The sequence below is a fragment of the Lolium rigidum genome, chromosome 2 (assembly GCF_022539505.1).
Source record: "Lolium rigidum isolate FL_2022 chromosome 2, APGP_CSIRO_Lrig_0.1, whole genome shotgun sequence".
Lineage (NCBI taxonomy): Eukaryota > Viridiplantae > Streptophyta > Magnoliopsida > Poales > Poaceae > Lolium > Lolium rigidum.
Window position 1 is genome coordinate 30,607,435 of NC_061509.1, and position 15,960 is coordinate 30,623,394.

At 43.5% G+C, this 15,960-nt stretch overlaps 2 protein-coding genes across 2 annotated transcripts; both read right to left on the reverse strand.

Annotated features, from left to right (window-relative positions):
* Positions 1-1,024: 1,024 nt before the first annotated feature.
* On the reverse strand, positions 1,025-5,235 carry LOC124689442. Its single transcript, XM_047222973.1, has 4 exons — positions 5,120-5,235; positions 4,901-5,005; positions 1,521-4,566; positions 1,025-1,373 (listed from the first exon to the last, which is right to left on the reverse strand). The coding sequence occupies exons 2-3, from the start codon at positions 4,910-4,912 to the stop codon at positions 1,525-1,527; spliced, it is 3,054 nt and encodes a 1,017-aa protein (XP_047078929.1). The 5' UTR covers positions 4,913-5,005; positions 5,120-5,235; the 3' UTR covers positions 1,025-1,373; positions 1,521-1,524.
* Positions 5,236-7,288: 2,053 nt separating this feature from the next.
* On the reverse strand, positions 7,289-13,359 carry LOC124691507 (dihydrolipoyllysine-residue acetyltransferase component 3 of pyruvate dehydrogenase complex, mitochondrial-like). Its single transcript, XM_047224789.1, has 19 exons — positions 13,311-13,359; positions 12,597-12,690; positions 12,007-12,080; positions 11,834-11,931; positions 11,526-11,566; positions 11,098-11,153; positions 10,914-10,988; positions 10,719-10,811; positions 10,348-10,596; positions 10,187-10,259; positions 9,417-9,502; positions 9,242-9,327; positions 9,080-9,155; positions 8,886-8,953; positions 8,737-8,803; positions 8,568-8,663; positions 8,385-8,487; positions 7,815-7,910; positions 7,289-7,730 (listed from the first exon to the last, which is right to left on the reverse strand). The coding sequence occupies exons 1-19, from the start codon at positions 13,344-13,346 to the stop codon at positions 7,660-7,662; spliced, it is 1,638 nt and encodes a 545-aa protein (XP_047080745.1). The 5' UTR covers positions 13,347-13,359; the 3' UTR covers positions 7,289-7,659.
* Between the last annotated feature and the right edge of the window lie 2,601 nt (positions 13,360-15,960).

Genomic DNA, 15,960 nt, shown 5'->3' on the forward strand with positions numbered 1-15,960 from the left:
GGAGAACAGCTCAGCGTCGAGGAGGCCACATCGGCTAGGAGAGTGGCGCCGCCGGCACGGGCGCCACACAGTGAGGTGTGGCGCCGGCGTGACGGGTGCCACACAAAAGGGTTAGATGGGTGAAATAGTTTCGCCAGAGGGTCAGTCTGTGCTATAGTTTTAGAAAAGGATTATTTCTGTGTAAATCGCCGAGCAGAGACGGAGTTCCGGCGAGGCAACGCGTTTAATTGGGCAGATCGTCAGGGAATAGAGTCCTTTTTGTGATGTGTTTGCGTCCTCGTGTTTGAGACTAGTTCTAGGGGATCCCTGTCGGAGTAGGATACATGTGACTCTCTACTTTGCCTTTGGGCGCGTCTGTTTCTTTGGGCTGATTTTTTCTTTGCTTTTGGGCTGATGTGCCGGGCTCGAGACAATCGATCGATCCACGCGTGAGACGTACCATGTACGGTTTTATTCGCATTTAATAGTAAAGAAGATGTACATCATACAACTGGGCAAAGAAAATTCTAGCCGGGAAGCCTAACAAGTAGCAGCAGAAATCAAATCCAAGTTCAGGATGGATTTGAAAAATGAGCATAAAACTAACCTCGGAATAAACAAGTCATGATGGATTGGAACAATGAGCATAAAACTAACCTCGAAACAAACAATATCCCAGTCTACAGATCTTTCCACAAAAATAAAACTAACAATGTAAATTCCTTCAAAACCTTCAAGAGCGGTAGCTAAGTGAGTTAACATGAACATCTAATATGGATAATCTCATCCATACATCAATCATCTTGATTAGAGGAAAAAACATAGGGATAATATGCTACTCTATGTGTAGCCTATAAGGTAGGAGGAACATCGGCACTAGGATTAATAAGCAGACCGAAACCCTTGCACAAATCACACACATAATCATAACCATCACAAATTTTATGTTTAAAAATTAGAATCAGTCCATAGCTGACTAGTCACACTGCAACAAACATTACCACATACACAATCATTTATGCTTAAAATTACAATAAGTCCACAGCTAAAAAACCATACCATAACAAACGACATCATACACACAGAGAAGGAGCACGTTATCGATGTCAGCATCAAGGGGTTCATGCTGCATCAGTCGAATACCCACTCTGATTTATTTCTCATTTTGCTCAAGAGATTGTACCATCACCTATGCAACCAGATGACCGGTACTCCAATCGACAGAGAAAAGATGATCAAACCAAATCAAATCAAATCAGACCAAAACTGCCAGTTCATTGCCACACCATGGCAATGCAGTATGCGGACGTAGAGAAGAGAACCCACAAACCAATCAAGCAGGAAGCACAGCACGAAAACTTGAGTTATGTCGGTTGAAGGAACCTAAAGATTACCTGCAGCACAGTAAACCAACAATGGAAGTGATGATTAACTAGACATACTCGCACTACACGTCTACACAGAGTAGTAAGTTGGTTTGTTTTGGAAGAATGAAGTAATAACTTTGTTCGCGAAGTAGGGAGATGGAGATATATGTATACCTCCTCACCTGAGTAGGCTCTCTCTGGGCAGCTGGGCCTTGTAGTACAGCGAGTGGCTCGGCTCGTAGAGGGAAGGGTGGTGGTGCTCCTGCAGCCCGTCCCACTCCAGGTTGTCCCACCATTCCTTCTCGCAGTCGACCTTGGGCGGCTTGGTGTAGCGCCCGAATGGCCCGAATGTCGGCAGACGCCTGAGGCTCCAGCAGCCCCTGATCTTGATGGTCTTTAGGTTAGGCGTGCACATCCTGCGGCCACAGATACGCTGCAGCGTGGGGAGCTCGTGCAGGTGGATGAACCTCAGGCTCTGGAATACTATAGCTGTATCATCCTGCGCGTGAAGCTCCAGGTCCCAAGGGAATACCTCCTTGAGGTCACTGCAGTACACTATCTCTAGAATCTCTAGGCGATCCATTACACTATCTCTAGAATATCTAGGATACCGCATGATGTTCCGTCTGCAGAGAGGGAGCACATGGACGAGCCTGGGGCAGTGGTCCAGGTGCATGAAACTCAGGAATGGAGTAGTAGTATTAAGTGGCCTGTCCCAGATGTAGCATGGAGAGAGGAGCTGGGACGCCCAGAATGTCCTCATACAAGAAAAGCTGTCCACATCACTGCCCATGGGAATAGTGAAGACTGTGTGTAACTTGGGGCACCTCTCGATCCGGCACCATCTTAGACTATGCCATCCTGATCCTTTGGGTGGTGCCGGGATACTGGTGATGGACGAGTTATCGTACACGTGCAGCGATGTAGCCCATTTATATGTAAAATCAGGGAATAATAAAGCACTAGTACTAGCACTTGGAGCATCCTCCACCAAGAGCTTGTTGCCCTTCCCATGCATAATCACCCTTAGGATACAAGAAACTTTGTATGCAAGATATATCGTAGGACACTCCGACATCATCATCATTTCAACTGGGCCATCCTTCGCGACGTCTCTGTACTCGCAGTCCATTATGGTACTTGTATGCGGTTGGACTTGCACTAGTTTGTCACTGCTTGTTCCTTGTACGTTGCTACCACCAAGAATAGCTGGAGAATAGATATCAATATGTAGGTTTTTATTTACAAAATACCTCATTACAGGTGAAAGCGACCTAAGGAGCCTTGCATCCGTGGAAGAAATCTGCCATCCATCCTTAAACATTTTTTCTTTCTGCTGCTGGAGGGATTGATAACTCTGTGGATGTGCATGTGTTGATTCCCCTCCGTCAGTTGATGTTGATGTTGAGGTAGTGTCAATCCGCAGCACATACCGCTCTTTTTTCTCTTTTATTACACTCTCTGGCCATAATATTGCACGGAGCTTCTCGCAGCCCAGCAGGATGATCCGCTTGGGGAGTGTGGATTCTACTCCTCCAAGGTCGAGAGTTTTTACCTTTGTGCCTGAAAGATCCAGCTCCTCGAGAGTGTCCAACGATCCTTTCAAGAACAGGTTCTCCAATTCTTTGCAGTCCCTGAAAGAGATAATTTTTAAACCCTCACATCCGTCAATAATGACATTGTTAAGGCTGCTGTTGCTTGTTGGCCCTGATAGGCTTGCCATGTTTTGTCTGACAGTATTTCCAGAAAAATCAAGAAGCTCTATGCATTCCATCTCTGAGAACACATCATTGTTGAAGAAGCAGGTGGACTTTGTTACACGGAGCTTGCGAATGTTACGCAGCCTTCCCCGTAGATGGCTCATGTCCCAGTTCTTGGCTCCAATCACGTTTAACTCCCTGAGCTGGGTCATGAGATCTATCACCTCTGTGGACAAGATCTGATCCCAATCTGTGTAGCGAACATCAAGCACCCACAAGCTTGTGAAGCATTCCCATGACTCTATGGGGCTCTTGTCCAGCTCCTTCTCTTGTTTGTCTGCATCTGGCTGGCAACTCCTTGTTCGGAGGTCTTGACAGTACTCAAGACACAGGAATCTCAGGCTGTGGCAACAGAGGAAAGGAGGTGATGAGAAACTGAAGGCACACCTTGAGATTTTGAGCACGCCGAGCATGTGCGAGTGTTGAAACATGTTATCAAAAATAGCACCGGAGGGGCTCAGTACAAATCCACAAGTTGTTGTTGACATCCAGTATGGCACGACCTCGGCAGAGCTTGCCAGCTGAGCGCTGAAAGTCATTAGTCTTGATTCATCATTGTTAAGCCGACCGTCCATGTCCAACAACAACTGCACCTCCTGCTGCAGAGCATTGCCAACTTTCCATGCTTGATCAATGCCTTCAAGTGTAATGATGCCATCACATATCCAGTAGTTACTGGCGTGGATATCCCAGTTGTAGTCAATGATGTGAGAGCCAATCCAGGATTGTTTCAGCATATATGAAACACACTTAGCAGCAATTGCTGAATTGATGATGGCATGTCCATGCTTATTCCATGAAATTTGTGCAGCTTCATGGCGCACTAGATAAGACCAAAGCTCCTGCGGATCTCGCCTATCTCTTGAAGCTGAAAGAAGAACATTTGTTGTTGTGCTCTTCTTCACATTGTCTATCACCTTGGGGTCAAGCCGAAACCTTCCTCTGAAAGTCCACAACATCTTGCTATTGGCATATTCATATAGAGAAAGACCAGAATTGAATATATCGATCTCCTGATTGCCTCCATTGTGTAGGATCACCAGGAATCTGAGATTCTGCATGGTTTGATAGATCTCAGTGGAAATTTGTGCTATCTCAGCCCGGGAACCCTGGTCTAACCCATTGAAATCATCCTCCTCGTCTTGTTTGTCAAATATCTCCATCACTGAATCGGTAAGCTTCAGCTGCTCTGCAATTTTCCTCTGCATAGCTCTTCTGCTCTCCCACTTTGAGCAATCGATGTGGATGATTTTATGAAACTCGAGCCCTGCAGGCCTCATCGAGAGGTCACCTGATACTGCAAGGCGTTTGGCTACGGCTTGCAGGACCGTAGATGCCCCAAGCCCGTTCCAGCCATCAAAATATATGGTGTTCTCTCTGTTGCTGCTTCTTCTAGTGTCCGCCCCAAGCTCACTGAGAATCCTTTCAATGGCAGCATCAATGGTGTCCGCCTTGATAACCTGCATGTGTGTGCAGCGGTGAGGAGAAACTTGGTTCATAGTTCAAACAATGTAATTAATAATAATTAATAAACACATAATAAGTGAGACAAATTGTATTGGACTATTCGCAATACTCAGATGCATGCCTAATCGGCTTTTTAGGACCTGCTGAATGGGCATGCCTAATAATGTAGACATGATCCAAACTAATTAGTGAACGTGTTGAATGCTGACAATAAACTCTATCCCAAAATCTACCACAATTAAATACTTTGCAAAGTAAGCTAAGATGGAAGTAAATATATATAACATGATGAATGGAATAAATGGTGAATTTTATGTGTAAAAATACCTCTGTACGCATAATGAATTGGTTGGATCCGTCGATCTACAGTATCTATATTAATTCCATTTGGGGCTTAAGATCCGATCAGCTCTTCAACAATTTTCTGACTTCCTGTAGATACTGATACACAATCAGCAAGAGGCAAGAGCGACAAATAAAGCTACCTTACATAAATTTGAAGCAGACAGACATATTGAACGCATGTAAGGTGAGCTAGTTTCATACATTGGTTAAGTTGAACAACTGGGCTATGTAGAGAGTATCTCGCTCGAGGGACACCAAATAGATTGTTCAGGTGCCACTACCAGATGGACGGATTGGAGAGCAAAAAGGGTCAAGTAACATGCTGCGCCGAAATATTTGGGTCCTTCCTGTGTGTGTGCACAAATGCCTTAAAGAATAAAAGAAACTGGTAATATTCTTTCCTTTTGCTTTGATTTCCCTCTTTCATCTTTTTGATTTCACTAAATACAGAAATCAATTCTTTGCTTGTGGCTGGCTAGCTGCAGGGTATAAAGATAAAGATAAAAGGTTGCAAGGCTGTCTGTTGTTCACTGACCAATCTTCTTGCTAATTGAAAGAGTTGTGTGCATTTCAAGCCACCCGAATTGGTTTGCTTTGCCAAACTCTGAAGTAAGGCATCCAGATTTGATTTTCTGACAGTAAGGTGGACACTATTGGGCAAAATGTACTCCTACTAGTTATGTTGCAGAATGTGGCTGATTTCTCTAATCCTATTTATAGTTTGGAGAAATGTGCTACATGGAATCTTCTATAAGACCTACTATAGGGTTTCTTGCTCTCTAATGCAATCTGAGGTTGACTTGCTCGGCGTACCTATATAAACCAGAAAATACTTACACAATGCTAAAAACATTACGCAGACTACTTGCAACAACAAAAAAGAACCCCATGTGCTCGCTGAGCCTGTTATGAATCGTGATCCGCACAATTTATCCTTGTTCCAAAGCGTCCAAGCAAATTTAGTAATTTAGTACGCACAGAAATACTCATTTTAGCCTCACCAAAAGAGAACTTGCTAGTATCAGCCACACCCGAAAATGTTCTAAGGTTACCAGGTATAGTCAAACAGACGGCTTACGATGTGTGAATACTAGCTTTCTTAGAGGCTGCCAAGGTGGGGCACGATAAGACCAATAGGCCTGATGCAGAAACCGAGTGTGAGAACTATCATTATGTAGAAATGAGGCGCACTTTTGCTAAATGTTTTACGTTGCCAGTTGTTAAAACAAGCAAAACAAATCGTACATGCATAACATTGAATCTTTAAAAATATTATAATTTCCAAGGCACGGTCTGAACATTTCTAAACACGACACACTTTTGCTTGCGCCTTCAATTATATTTGTCAGATATGGTTTGTCAGAAATACTACATGATCAATGTTGAACATATGCATTTTTTCCGTACATGGATGGTTCTGCAGCGCCGAGGACACTCTGCAGTTAGGTCTAGCAAGCAAGGGACACAGACGTATGCTTCTGCTAAGTTGTGAGCTCAAATGTGATGGGTTGTACTGCTGTGAACCTTTAGTGACCAGCACCGGTGATAAATCTGAGCATCAGAAAAAGACAAGACAAGACAACCAATCCACACCACAGGCGAGCTTGAAGAATGAGGGCAAATTGAATTTCTGGTTCCTAGTAGTACTATCTATCACATCACCAAAAACTAAATGATGAACTGGGGCGCATGCAAATAACTTAAATGCTGGAAACATAGAAGTTTTAGCAGTGAGCAAGCATAAGCAGGTGCACCGATACAGGGAGAGGCTTCTACGGCATCGAGACGCTGCGACGCCGGAGGAGATGCTGAGGGGCATCAGATACATGTATATTTTAACAAAGTTCAAACATCATTTTATGGATAGAGGTAGTATTATTTGAGAAACTTCCAGAAAAAAATTGAGCATTGGAGGTCTCTACTGCACACTTCATTTTGTCCTTTTGGGTCGCCATGGGTGTCACGGGTAAAGCCACCTGGAGAGACGAGACACTCGACTGATTATTACTTTTAAGAATATGAGCGAGCTCTGTCTTCAAATTCATTAAGACGAGTTTGACAATCATTAGAAGAAACGTGAAATAGATCATAGGCGATCTGGTACTGCTCCGCCAACTGATCCATTGATGTTTTACAACATGGTATCTCTGTCCAAAATGGTACGCGGCAAACATGGCAAAACTTTTAAAATCCCAACATAACTGCATTTGGAATAAGACGGTTCTAGCTAATTATGGAAGAAGAAAAAAACATGGAGATTTCAATTTCTTGCATTGTTTGGAATCTCAAAACCGAAGGAAAAGAATCACCACATCCAACAACGCCAGAAAATACAGTTCAGCTACGTCACTAAACACAACAAAAAGGTGATGTTTCGTCCAGGATGGCTTATTTATTCCAACCATTTGTTGAGCATCTTGGTTAAGTTTGCGTATATATATAGAAAATTGGCAACTCCTATACTAAGATTTTCTCAGTGGCACAAAACCCACAAAAATGAGCTCAAGACAGTGTTTGTAAACCGAACCTACTTTGCATCGCAAATCCGGGGAGAAACAGAAGGGAAAACGAACAAATGAGATTTCAGTCCAAAAATCAGGTCATCCTGTGTTGGGTCTGTGCTCTTGGTTCAGGCCTCTTCTGGATCCCACAAGACCATGCTGAGGTTATGTAAAAACGAGACAGCACCATTCTGTGCATTATTCGTGAACTTGACAAGAATAGTTTTCATCCTCCTAACTTTACAGCAACATTGTCGTTGGGTTCTCGATGTAGCCCTTGAACGCTTTCAGGAATTCCGCACCAATTGCACCTACAAGACAGAATATTTTGTCAACAAATGTTAATTTGTCACCCTGCTCATTAAGCGAGTCAACATTCATTCATTCAGCCATACCATCAATAACCCTGTGATCACAGCTCATTGTTACTGACATGTAGGAACCAAACTCATACTGACCATCCGCACTGCCAGGTATCACCCTCTTCTCAGCTGCTCACAAGAAAAATATATCAGGTAAACAATTAACCTCTACAGGGGTAGCACGGGCTGAATATATCTAATAGCAGAAGGAGGATCTAATTATACTACAAAGTAGGATACAGAAACAAAAGGATATATCTAATAGCATAAGGAGGACCTAATTATACTACAAAGTAGGATACAGAAACAAAAGGCACAAGACCTTAAAACTATATGCAAAAGTCATGCCGACAAAACTAAGGGTTACTCAAAAGTAAACATTGGACACAATGCAGAATGCCGAAGTAAAGATCATGCAATAAGGGTTGAAGCACTGGATTTCCCATAGAAGATTTCAATACCAGATCGGGCCATCGTGGTGACTCAAAAATAAGTTTGGCAAACCAATTTCGTGATAAATGCAGAACTACTGTTATACTTTTACACAGTGTGAACTAACAACTTATTAGCGATACATGGTGAAAACGTAACAAGAGTTCTTACCAGAACCAATGGCCAAGATTGCTGACTGGGGAGGATTTATGATAGCACAGAATTGTTTAATTCCAAAAGGACCTCCCAAGTTTGATACTGTGAACGTGCCACCCTGAAACATTAAATAAAAATCGTCAAGGACTGGACAACTGATGTTGATTTCATGCTTATCATCCACCATGCAATCCATACCTCATAATCTTGTGGTTTTAAGCTGTTATTCCTTGCTCTTTGAGCCAACTGCTTCACCTCCTCACCGATTGTACCAAGTCCCTTCTTGTCTGCATCCTGCAATTCAATATGAACAAGTTAGATTATGGGAAAAGTTCCACGAACTGAATTTGTTTAAACTATAACTTACCCTAACTACTGGAACAAACAATCCATGCTCAGTTTGTACAGCGACATTTATGTTCACATTGTTGTATCTGCATGAGAAATACATTTGTCATATCACATTTCTTGCCAATATAATTGAAGTGTTAGGTATAAGTGCTCCTGGAAACTTACTGGCGGATAAAATCATTCATCCAAGAACTGTTACACTGGGGGACCTTTCGAAGAGCCAAAGCTGCAGCCTGCACAAAACATGAAGGTAAATTTTAAAACTGCAGATCACATACTCAAGAACCAAATGTGATCTGAGAAACAATGCGCCTGTGATAACCACCATAAAGGCACAAAAAGGGATGAACAACAATTACCTTTATAACAAGGTCATTAATAGATATCTTCTTTCCACCAGAAGCTTCTTGCTGAGGGTTCAATTCTCCTCGCAGCCTGTATCAGAACAAAATGAGGAATTCTTTTTTGGAAAAAAAAAAGTTACGTAGGTGCAGCAGTACTAAATTAATGGTGATCCATACTTTATAAGATTATCGACGCGTGTGTCAACTGTCAAGTAGTAATGCGGGATGGTCTGTTTCGAGGCTAAGAGGCGGTTCGCAGTAACCTGAAAAGAACAGGCCTTAAGAAACACTGCAAGGCAGATAACATCAACCAAACAGAGTCTTGAAAGCATCCTGCGATGTAGAAACATACCTTTCTTATCTGCGCATTTGGAATATCAGTGTAATCTAATCCTGAAGCGGCAAAAGTCTCGCTCTTGCCACCCTTGGTCGCAGAAGCTTTGTTAAGCAAAAATAATCATTAGACACTGGTTGGATTACACTAAATTCACACAATAGAAGATTAGCAGAAGCCAAATCATGCATAACATAATAAGCTACATGGCATGATTTTGTTTTACTTGGTTCTTCTAATGCAAGGTTTAACTAAAATTTCATCTAAACCTTTTTCTCCTTTAAAAGATTTCCCACTCAACTACTTACATTTGTAAAATTCAGATTCAGATGGTTAGCAGATCGTGGAAAACGTGTAACCATGCACCATAGCCACTCTTTATGCGTAGTCTTTTGGAGAACAACCCAGCTCTAAGGATTTCTATTTTCTAAGCAAGCATGAAATGAAATGCACTGGGCATGTTGCAACTACATTATCAAAGACTGGAATGCATGTGATGTGATTGCAAATATCATCATAGTCTGGGAGTGTCAGAAAGGAGAAGATTGTCTTCTGCATAACTAGAATAATCTAATGTTGCATGTAAATAGAAACATAAGAGCTCAGAACATATGCATGTCAGTTAAATGTGTCAAGTGAGTAGTGACTCTCACAAGCGCTCTACAAACTCACAACTACCAAGAAAACACCACTAAAGAGCAAGTAAACAACCAATGGCACAGATAAGCAATCAGAAAACATCCAAATCAACATTGACATAAAGATTTGCACGTGCATAGCCAACATACCCAAGTAATCTTCAATGTCTGCCTTCAGAATACGACCATCAGGACCAGTGCCTTTTACACTTGATAGTGGGACCTGTTTGAGAACATGTTCATGCATTCATTTGACTGCACTGTGTGACTGCCTACAGCAAGTATCTAGACTAACTCAAGTAAAGACTTACATTGTTATCTTCTGCTAATTTTCTTGCAAGGGGGCTGGAGAATATTCTATCGCCAGATCGAGAAGCTTCTTCGGTCTTTGGGGCCTTCGGCTCAGGAGCCTTGGCAGGCACTTTCTCCTCTGCCTTTGGCTCCGCAGGTTCAGATTTAGCCTTTGATTCAGAAGGAGCTACAGGTGCATCAGAAGACGATGGTTTATAATCTTTAAACTTCTCGATGTCACCCTCTTCTTCGACGGTCACACAGATGATCTACAGGAGCAGCATAGGCCATAAAACCAAGATTTATGTCAGTAAAACATACAAGCATCAGGATAACAATATGAATTAATATGTAAAAAAATTATAGATTCTTTGGACAGTAAAATACTTACCTCGCCAACTTTAATCTCCTTGGCACCATCACCCTGAACAATCTTAGCAAGATAGCCCTCTTCCATGCACTCCATCTCTACCGTGGCTTTATCCTAATCAGAAGAAATGCATCCAGATGTTATTTACCTTCTGCTGCAGTTGTGAGAAAATACTTAGTAAAAATATCAAAGCTAACATTACAGATGAAACCTTACCGTTTCAACCTCGCACAGAACTTCACCAGGTGAGACTTGGTCCCCTTCCTTCTTCACCCACTTGGCAATGTTTCCCTGCAGACAATATAAGTATCAGGTTGTATATGTGAGATTTTAAAGAATAGAGACAGACTGCAGTTCTCCAATTATTCTATTCATACTAATAACTTTGGGTAACAAGTACCTCAGTCATCGTAGGAGAAAGTGATGGCATCCCAATTTCCTGATGTGGTGGTAGGTCTGTAATAAGTGCAGTGCGTCAAGACATCTAACATGGTACCTTGTTTGTGCTATACTCACGGGAGTGCTCAGAGAATTTTAAAACAGGAACCAAAACGATGGTTGAGATATAGGGGCCAGATTTCAAGATACTAAAACTTCTGTAGCAAAAGAATGCCTGAATATGGAACAAAAAAAAATACCCTGGCAGTTTACATATATGTGGACAAAAATCCTAGTATGTTGCAATGCTTAAATATGAATGGAGGGAACCATCCTTGCACAATAGTTACCCAAAAAGAACCAAGCTGTTTTACAAGATTTGCAAGTTCTGGTTGTCAAATGAAGTCCTTCTATTCAAGGGTATATACAAACATTCAACCGCGGGAGTACCTGCACTACTTGAGAAAGACCTTGCTGAGGCTACCCGCACACTGAAAAAAAAAAAAGACAAAGAAGAGATTAACCACCTTCAGATCATTATTCTCGTAACTGCCATCGAACATTTCGCTAGGAACGACTGAAAAGTGGCAAGGAATAGTTCAAGGGACCTTCGCGGGATGCAATGGGTCTTTCATGGTTTATATTAGTCATTGGCGAGGGATTTAATTAGCAAATATTCCTAGTTCCTTTCATGCATTACCACACAGAAACATAAGGTAGCACCGTCATAAGTCATAACAGAAAAAATCACAATATACCATGACAGTGGACCATTGAGGCCAGTAACACCACTTGAGATACGGTTGGTGAGTGTTCCTCTGAAAGCGGAGCTTCCATTTACTCCTCCTACTGACACCTGAAAAGGCAAAACAAGAAATTAGAAAATCCTGACAAGACATCAATGAAGGAGCACATTTTACAAGGACGCAACCTTGCAGGTCTCAAGGTTTTTCCCAGATTGCTTGTACTGAGAAAATCCGGCGCCTCCAATTCTTCTCTCAACACCTGAAGAAGAAGCACTGAATTATATACTTCTCTCTATGTACGTAAAGTCCAAAAGAAATAAAAGTGGCTCCTTCCTGCACTCGATCAGTAGGGGCACGTCTAAACTAGATAGGTGATAAATCACATCTTGACATAGAAATAACAGGGTCAACTCAGTAAGCTGAAACATGTTTGGTAGGAGTAGAAGAAGAGTGAGGAGGGTGAGATGACTAGAAACAAATAGCACACTTAATTAATCTACTTTGGCATCTTCTGTTTGTAAGCGTATCAATAAACTATTGAACTATGTGTCTATGTCTAGACACATGTACATTGTCAATTACCGTCTGTTATACCCCCAAGATGACTTGAGAAAAAAGAAGCACAGATGGTCTTCTACACAACATAATTACACAGCAACTGTAAGCCCTCAGACAGGGCATCTCCAACTTAATTCTAAAAAAATGGATAACAGACGCACTTTAATCACCTCGAGAAATATTCATGAAAATAAAACGGCAAAGGAGACAAGCGTACCATTTTCCTTCACGGCGAAGGATCCGGAACCAGTAGAGAAGTAGCGCGCCAGGCCGGAGCGCTCACAGTCTATAGCGTTCCGCAAGCTCCGCAGCTGCAGAAGCAAGAGCAGATGGCAGAGGCATGGTGAGCCGGCCGATGAGGTAACACCGTAACTCAATGTAGCAAGTGGCAAGATATAATCAGATGCAAAGGGATTGTATCCCCGTAATTAGAAGTAGGTACTGGCTAACATGCGACAGGTGCATTGACCAATTCAGGCGTGCGCGGTGAGTCAGACAATGAGGTAACACCATAACTCAATGTAGCAAGTATAGCGACAGATAATCAGATGCAAAGGGATGTATCCCCGTAATTAGAAGCAGGCACTAGTTAAAACGTGACAGGGGCGTCTGACCCTACGGCTGGAAATGAGCTGCCCGATCTACGCTTGCGTAATCGCGCGAACCAGCCAACCCACGGAGCAGAAACGAAACTCTCGCCTCTCGCCCCAATTCGCCAGGCCCTCCCTCCCATGGCGCGGGGTGCCCGAGCCGAAGTCGCGGCGTCGATCTCCCTTCCGATCGGAGCTGCGCCTACGTATAGCTACTACTGCCGCCCGCTGGCGTGGAGAGCCAGCGAAATCGCGCCACATTGCGGCACCGCAATTACGTAACGGGGATCGAGGGCGTGGATCGGATCGGAGAGGGGAGCGGAGCGGAGGAGGGCACGGACCTTGCGGGAGTGGCGGAGGAGGTGCGCGGCGGACATGGCGGGCGGACGGGATCGGCGGCGGGTGGTGGCGCGGCCTAGGGTTTGGCCGTTGGCGGAGGGTGGAGGAGGATGGAGATGGAGATGGGTGTGGGTCGCTGTTCTGTTATGTACGGCGATGCGGTCCACGTCAGCTAGGGTCGCCCAAGGTAGGAGGGTTGGCTTTGGCTTCGGCTTTGCCCCTTGGAAATTGGAAATGCTACCGACGACTTCTCCAAAACATATTCAAAATTTTCTTTGGGATCAAAAAATATTATTCAAACTCAAGAATGCTACCTAACCAGACCATGTGGACAACAAAACTCTCTCTCTTTCTTCCAGGAATATAAACTCGCTTACAAAAACAAAGCAGAAAATGAGTTTAGTTTAATGGTTTGAGTATGTTTCTACATTATATCTCAGATACTTCAAACCAAGTTTGGCGAGAGAAAAATGCAAGCGAACTACCAGTGGCGGGGCGCAGTTTTTCGCAGCGTATGTAGCTGAAATTGTTGAAAGAGACAGTTTTGTTTTGGCATGTGGCTTGGGTCACGTGTGGCTTGATATTATAGTGGGTCGCCTAGGATTATCACATGAAAATTGGCCGTATTTTTGTGGGGCACACGTTGGCTGACAGCCTAATGTATTTCGGTGTAGGCTCGTCGTGGGGCCGGCGAAAAAATCCTTGGGCACACATAAATACTTCGGTCTTTGGTAGTGATGGCATCTACAACGAAAAATCACGGTCGTTGCAATATGTTCTGCATACTACCATGGATACATAATTTGTCACAATATGCAATAGTTATTGCAACACAATGGGATTGAGGCAAAAAGTGTGGTATTACGACAAATACGTATTTTGTCGCAATAGAAGACTATTTTTGCAATGATATAAATAACTAACGCAACATGGGAAAAAATGTTGCATTATCTTCCCGAATATTTCCATAAATTTTGGGTTTTGTTGCATTACCTAGTCTCTATTGCAACAAGATGACTAGTTCATACAGCAAAGCAATAATGTCGCAATATCAACACTATATTACAATGCTAATGCGTTTTGTTGCAATACATGTCCTCTATTCCAACAAAAAGGCGCAACAAATATAAATTGTGGCAATATGTGGAGCCTATTACCACAAACGGGAAATTGGTGGTAATATTGCATTTTATCGCAACAAAACATGATCGTTGCAATATTTTTTGTTGCAATACACTAGAATCCTTATAGTGACCGTGGTGGCGGACTCATTCTATGGGTACCTCCGTTTGTCTCTCACAACGGTGAAGTTAGGTTCCCGGGCGGCGGTCCCAGTCGGCCGTGACGGGTGAGGCTCGGGAAATTTCATCAACACGACGCAGTGGTCTAAGGCCAAGGTGGAGCTGCTCGGGCGTGTGGTGGCTTCGGCTTCGTTGGCTACTCGGTGCAGCGGTGGAGATGAGCAGGCGCGGGCTTTCCTGGTCGTTCGGCTTGGCGTGGTAGGGTGGCAACCCTCCCTCTAGTGGTGGTCGCCCGATCTGGTGGCTAGATCTGAATTTTGAGGGTGGTTTTGGTGGCGGCCCTCCCGCGCGGCGTTGGTGTCGTCGTTGCGGAAGGGGTGTGCGGGCCAGTGGAGGTGCGAGCTAGCTATTTTTGGTTACGCGGGGAGGCTGGGGGCCTAAAAGCTTCAAGCGAAAAGCTTTCTCGGCTCTTTACAACCGACCTCGATGGCGTGTATGGGCATCACTCTCTCGGTTGAGCCGCCGCTCCGGAGTCTTCCTAGACTTCTTCCACCTTGGAGCAAGCTTTTTGGGTGAAAGCCTAGACCCTTCGCGACGTGAGACATGTGTCTTTGTCATGTCGCTTTCCTCCTTCGGGGCATCGTATTCTTGTTTGTGACTCTTCGCAGGTTGGGTGTACACGTCATCGTGGTTAGGTGATGGCTAACCGGCGGTGTAGGTGTTTCGCATGGAAGTCGTGTGGTGATGACGATGTTGAGCGATGGTTCGCCACGACAAGACCTTGTTAGTCGACTTCTTCCAGGTGTGTCTAAGCTTCCTCGGCGTGGGCCTTGCTATTTTCCCTTTGAAGATTGTCGACAGAATCGGAGCTGACTGTTTCGCGATGGGTCGACTGCTTGACATAGGCCAATGTGGGCTTCATGTTACTACGTTTGCAAGGTCTTCGAGGATGTCGGAGTTGCCATTGAATGATGACGGAGATCCTGGGAGGTAACCTCCACGAAGATCATCGCCTCGGTTATGTGTGTAGCTTGTGTGGGTTGCGAGGGTGACTGTTTACCCTCGCGATGGTCATATTCCATGGTTGTCGGTGAATGGATATTATGGTCTTAGACTGTTTTTTTTTGCTAATTAACCAGCCAAATTGTCATCTTCTTCATTAATGAAAATGGAACATATTTGGCCTTATTTATACATAAATAGAGGGCAATTTTAAATTTATTGTGGTAAAAAATTGTTTGTGGTATCCTTTTTTTCTTTTGATGCTACGAAAACCTCTTAATTAGCATCTGGAGACCGGCCCTAGGTATATGATGATTAATTTTTTTTCCAAACGACCACAATGGAGCCGGATTTCATTACCCAAGGATAACGAAACAGAGTATCATGTCCATGCATGAGAAACAAATAT

Coding starts and splice junctions, on each gene's coding strand:
- LOC124691507 (XM_047224789.1), bottom strand. CDS start 13,346: ATGTCCGCCGCGCACCTCCTCCGCCACTCCCGCAAG. Junction 11,567..11,833: donor CTCAATGGTCCACTGTCATG/GTATATTGTGAT, acceptor TTTTTTTTTCAG/TGTGCGGGTAGCCTCAGCAA. Junction 8,954..9,079: donor TTAATGACCTTGTTATAAAG/GTAATTGTTGTT, acceptor TGTTTTGTGCAG/GCTGCAGCTTTGGCTCTTCG.